At 36.4% G+C, this 6001-nt stretch overlaps 1 protein-coding gene across 1 annotated transcript; it reads right to left on the reverse strand.

The window, feature by feature from the left end:
- Positions 1-439: 439 nt before the first annotated feature.
- Positions 440-4847, reverse strand: LOC105765912 (uncharacterized). The gene is made up of 6 exons (XM_012585188.2): positions 4601-4847; positions 4369-4505; positions 3238-3590; positions 2269-2365; positions 1869-2150; positions 440-1729 (listed from the first exon to the last, which is right to left on the reverse strand). The coding sequence occupies exons 1-6, from the start codon at positions 4740-4742 to the stop codon at positions 728-730; spliced, it is 2013 nt and encodes a 670-aa protein (XP_012440642.1). The 5' UTR covers positions 4743-4847; the 3' UTR covers positions 440-727.
- Between the last annotated feature and the right edge of the window lie 1154 nt (positions 4848-6001).

Genomic DNA, 6001 nt, shown 5'->3' on the forward strand with positions numbered 1-6001 from the left:
CTTTCATACCAAGCTGAACTCGAGCTTTAATTTTCTAAAAAAAGAAACTTGATCGAAATTAACTTGAGTCTTAGAGTCAAGTTAACTTATTGGTTGACTTAGGCACGACTGGATTACAACCCTAAGAAAAAAACCTAAACAATGATGTGTAAAAATCCTACCTCCATACATGCGGGCTACATCATCTGAATCAAATTCAACCTGGATTTCAGGTCAACTTCTTACTGGTTGAACGTAACGCAGCTCGATTACAACTCGATTAAATTCGATCGACCTAAACCTGAATTTCAAGTCAGTTCAACTTCTTACTGATTGAACTCGACTCTTGATAACAAACCCTAAAGAAACACTCAACCATAATGTGTAAAAAATCCTACCCCCATACATGCTAGCCCTGCATTAGATGAATCAGCCTTATTTATAAAAGAAAACAATAATCTTCTTAACTTTCTCAAAGCTTCTTCATAATGCCTTTAAAAACTAAACTGAGCTCACTGCTCTGATATGGGCAGTGACAAAGATTCATAGAACATAACAAGATCCAATAAAATTAAGAAACACTTTAACTCTCCCTCAAAAAAATCCTCAAGATTTGATAGGGTTTTATATGAAAAGCAAAAATCATAATTAGTTCAACTATCATCTATCACAATCGATGAAGAAACACATAATGTTAAATGTGAAACAGTTTGAAACTTTCTTACCCCAAAACTGTTGCTTCTCCTGGCTACTTTCTTGACTTCTTTCTAGATGACTTAGATTGAGGTCGCGATGGTTCGGCGCTCTGTGAAACTCCCTTTGAACTGGTAGCTTGGTTTGATTTCGAGTTCGAAGTATTAGAATTGGTAGCTGAAGCATTAGGTTCGTTCTTATCTCTAACCACTGCACCCTGAGATCCTCTCACCTGAGCCGCTCTCTTATCCTTTCGTTTAGGCCTGTAGCTTGACCTTTCCCTCTTGGGGAGCCATCTTTCTGGGTCTGGTGGAGGACCTGGATTTGCTGGGTCAAACCCTTTGGGATACCTTGGCTTTCTCTTCCTCTTTTTCTTCGATTTCTCCTTGGTCTTACCATCCTCTTGAGCTTCAGCAAGCCCGGCACGAGAAGCACCATCAACAGGTTTTGCTCCTGAAGTTTTCTCCAAAGCATCCACATCAACCCCCTTCAAACCTGGTAATGACTTCAATTGCTTCTCATAAGCTTCAGCCTTCTCAACATTTGCATGAGCAACTGTAGTTATCAGCCCGACCAATGCTTCTATATTTCCGTTACTTTTTACAAGCTCCTCGTATAGGTGGGCAGCTTCCTCCTCCTTGCCATGCCTGAGTTTGAAGGATGCAGCCTCTCGCGTAATAACACTAAGCTGGTCGCCCTCGGTCATAGCAGTTTTCCACCATTTGATTGCAGAGTCAAGCACAGCAGCTGCACCATTTATATCTCCAGCACGTTCTTTGAGAGCAACAAGAGTGGCAACAGTGGCAGGCATGTGCTGGATATCAGGCACCTTAGCAAGGGAGTCAGCTGCAATTTGAGGGTGACCAGCTGCAGCAGCAACCTGCGCCCTTGCTAAGAGAATGATCTTCGACTTTTCAGGGAATCTCTCAGCAAATTGACCCAACATTTCTTCAGCTTTCCCTGCCTTGTTTTCTCTTACCAAGACAGCAGCTTGAAGCAGTAGTGGCATCACATTGTCAGGAAACATTTCTGGCAAAACAGCAACAAGTTCCCTAGCCTGCAGAATTTTACCCCAAAAAAGAAGAAATAAGGCAAACTGCCAAATTGGTTAGCTAACTGTCTTTTCTATTTCCTCAAAAAGGAGTGATGAGAAAAACCAATGCATATCAAAAGTGCAAAATCCCAACACGGAAAACCTGATCCATCTTATTTGCATGAAGAAGTAGAAGAACACGATTAGCATATATTGTCTCTTTTTGTTTTGGAGAAAGCTTCATGTCAATTGCACGTGCGAGCTCAAACTTCTGTGAGTCTTTCTCTTTAAGCCGATCAAGCTTCCTTAAGCTATCAGATATTTCTTTTGGACCTTTCACAGCAATAAGGTTGTTCACTGCCACTGCAAGTGATGGTTCATCTGCCAGATTTCGGTTTACAATATCTGTATAAGCTCCAGCAGCCTCCTGTGTTTGACCAAGGAGCTGATAAAGAAAAGTAACTCACATTAGTCGCTGCTGCATTACCTCCCTTCATGAGAAGGAGCTAAAAGAAGAAAAGGGAAATAATATGGAAATTGATAACACGATACTGTTGTTTTACCTGATGAACATAAGCTAATTGGACAGCAATAGGAGCGAGTTCAATCTCTATGTCATCATCAGCAAGGTTTTCTTCTGTTAGTGTTTCCTGGCCAATTCTAACAATAAAAAAAGACAAAATTTAGAAAAGAAACATGCATCAGCATTCAATATCAGAAAATTTTGTGGTCCATGACTATTCAGACACATCTTAATATTCAATGCATAAGCCGTGCTATATTTTATATCAGTTCCCTCAGAAGCCAGTGCAGTAGAATTGAAAACCTTGATATGAATGAAAATAATACAGATGTCATTATGATACGGATGTCAAAATGCATAAACAATACCCCTTTCTATCTGAAAAAGGAGTTGCTATCCTATAACCTAATAATCTGGAAGCCAATTTAATATATGCTTTATTTCACAAAATTTCTCAAGCATTTTATATAGTGTTTTGCGAGAATAAATAGGTGCCTATTTCACAATTATGCTAGATTGAAATGCATAGGGTCGACCAAGAAAAACCTATTCATCTCTCTACATCTAGTGCACAATAAAATGATCAAGAATTAAAATATTATTTTGAAGGCTTAATGACAAGAGCCTTTTTTTTATACTGTAACTTTTTCATATAATAGATCAAATGTTTGCAAATGGAAAGGTCACTCAACTATGTATTTCCTAACTACAATTGATAACAAAAAAAAAAAGAAAGGGTGAAATTGTTCAAAAATAAATAGACAGTTAGCATATTAAGCTATTGTTAAAATAAATTTCAAGATAAAGAAGGCCCACCAAAATAAGTTCGATAGAATCGATACCTTTCTTACATTCTCTAAAGTCTAAATATATTTTTGAAATAAGACTAGCCCAAAACACAACCTGCGGATCTAATTATAACACTAGACATTGATACCCCAATATTATCGTGCAACAAGAAAATATTTCTTATGATAAATATATCAAAAGAAAAGAAAATAAGCAGTACCTTCGGGCAGTGAGCAAGAGTTTTTCAGCATCCTTAAGCTTATTTCCTGCAATTAGAGAACAAGCAATGTTATAGGCCAACTCAAAGCTGCTAGTGGCCTTAGTCTTAATGGCATCCAAAGTTCCTTGCACTTCTGAAGCTCTCCCGGCTGATATCAAACCAGCAACCAAATTAATTTCCAAGGAATCAATCTTCGCTTTTTGAAGATTCCTACAGATATCAACACAGGCGTCCATTTTTCCTAGACGATATAGAATCTGAGATTCTAGCAACATGCTTGGTTGAGTCTTATCTTGTTTCCCCAAAACCTCCAAAGCTTCATCCAACTTGTTTTGTCGGTATAGGCAATATGCCTATTTAGAGATAGCAAGAAGTATATATTAATAAAAAATTACAAATAGTAATTAGTTTTGGAACATCAATGCAACCAAAACGCAGAGATCTATTATCGCTCAAATAAATTAAAATCAAGAAAGCAAACATGAAGTGCATAGTGAAACCATGTTACTCAGATTCAGTTGTGCGTTAGATACAGGATGTGTCCAGCATAGGCGTAATTAATTTTTTTATAATTTCTTCATGTAGTCAGAGGTTTTTTGAACGGCCATATCCCTATGACCATGAAATGTGTCAGGCACGGATGCTTAAAAAGAACTGATGTACATCGACAACATAAGAGGGAAACATGAATAAGCAGGTCAAGTCAACATATCCATACAAATACGTGAACCACTATATAGAAAAAAATGAGCGAAGAGAGACCCATAAATCAATCCATAAATCAAGAACTAAAACTCTGAATCACGATTACTAGCAAACTTCCAAAACCTACTAAATGATATATAAATAAAAGAATATACAATTAACTTAACCTCTGATTAATTACTGTTTTTGCTAATTGTCGAGAATTCTAATTATGATTTAAAAAAGTGCAAATAACTAAAATGGACACAGATTGACACATAAGATTTCCACATAGAAAAGCCAATTCCTGAAATTTCTTTCTATTACAAATATTTAAACTTAAGTTTTTTATTGTTCAATAATATTCAGTAATCGAATAAAATTGAAACTAAGATCAGATAAGAAAACAAAGAACACGGGAAAAAGAGAATGCGGGAAATAACCAACCTTGTAGAAACTGAAATCAAAAGAAACCTTATGAGAAGATTGAATTGCTGAGAGAGCCTCCTCGATTTTATCGGCCTTTATCAACGCCACAACTTCGCATCGAATGGCGTCTTCATCTCCCGGCGCAACTGATAGAACTGCGTAAATTCAAAATTCAGTAAAAATAATTAAAATTCCATTAGATTTCATTGATTATGAAAATAGAAAAATAGAAAGTACGAATGGAATGCACCTTGATTTGCAACTTTGACGGCTTGTGTGAATTCGGATCGTTGGATGTGTCTATTGAGTGAAGTGAAAAGATCTTCGATAGGTGGAGGAGGCTGCGACGGCGATGCAGCCGCTTTTGGCTTCTCTTTAGGCTTCGGCGCCATGGATTTCCTCCAACGAATAAATCAGATTGTCTTCTCTCTCTTTTTTTCTCGCTTACCAAACAGATGAAATGGGATTTTGAGGGTTTCTTTTTTCTTCTTTTTTTTCTTGTTTCTCTAAAATGGCCGCTTTCAAATGGGCCTCAGACTTTGAAAAAAAAAAACAGTAAACGCCTGTTGTAAATATGGGCCCGAATCAACCACGTCTTATGTCATATCATGTTTGTATAATATTAACTGGGGCAAATTACATATAAAAGCTCGTTTTTTAAAAAATTTATCGAAATGGGCTCGGTAAATAATTATTTATTAGAATAGTCCTATTTCCCCGAAAGCACGTTACGTCAGCGAGATGTCAGGGGACATGGCAGAAAAACGTGTCCCTGAGGAAGCGTTTTGCCTACGTGGACAGAAATCGCTCCCTTTGCCTGTGTATCCTGATTAGGGTTTTGGGGTATTAGGGTTAGGGTTAGGGTAGGGTTAGGGTTTTGGTGTTTTTAAGTTTAGGGTTTTAGAGAAAAAATTAAATAAATAAGGGATTGGGGTTTAGGTTTTGCCAATTAAATTAATTATAAATTTTTCAAAATTGGATTAGGTTTCGTGTTTATTGTTTTTTAAGAAAAAATCAATAAAATTAGGGTTACTTGAGTAATTTAATTAAAATTATTTAAAAATCGATAATGGTTTAGAGTTAAGGGTTTTAAGGAAAAATCAAATAAATTAGGGTTCGTGGTTACTTGAGTAAATTAATTATAAATTTTTATAAAATTAGATTAGGGTTTAGTGTTTAGAGTTTTTAAGTAAAAACTTAAATAAATTAGGGTTTGAGGTTTGGGGTTACTTAATTAAATTATTTGTTAATTTAAAGAAGCTCCCACGTGGACTCACTTTTACTACAGTAGCTCCTGAAAAAATAATTTCGAGTAGACGTTTCTGAGCAAATAGTGTCAAAAATGCTTTAAGCAAGATGCTTTGTCAGCAGAAGTATTGAAAGAAGCTCCAATGTGGACGCGTTTTTGCTACAGTAACTCCTTAAAAAATAATTTCGAGTAGACATTTCTGAGCAAATAGTGTAAAAAACGCTTTAAACAGAATGCTTTGTCAGCAGAAGTACTGAAAGAAGCTCTCACGTGGACGCGCTTTTGCTACAGTAGCGCATGTTTGGCCTGAGGCTATAAATGATGCAAATTTTTTTCTCAGATTGCATAAGTTACAGCAAAAAAAATTTAGATAGGCTAAGAAGGATAGAAATTGAAGATGAG

The sequence above is a fragment of the Gossypium raimondii genome, chromosome 5 (assembly GCF_025698545.1).
Source record: "Gossypium raimondii isolate GPD5lz chromosome 5, ASM2569854v1, whole genome shotgun sequence".
Taxonomy (NCBI): Eukaryota; Viridiplantae; Streptophyta; class Magnoliopsida; order Malvales; family Malvaceae; genus Gossypium; species Gossypium raimondii.

Bases quoted from the DNA above. Each gene is read 5' to 3' on its own strand.
- LOC105765912 (XM_012585188.2), bottom strand. From the start codon at position 4,742: ATGGCGCCGAAGCCTAAAGAGAAGCCAAAAGCGGCTGCATCGCCGTCG. The intron at 3,591-4,368 runs GTTGGTTATTTC...ATCTCTAAATAG, and splicing joins TTGATTTCAGTTTCTACAAG to GCATATTGCCTATACCGACA. The intron at 2,366-3,237 runs GTACTGCTTATT...TTTTATTGTTAG, and splicing joins CTCTTGCTCACTGCCCGAAG to AATTGGCCAGGAAACACTAA.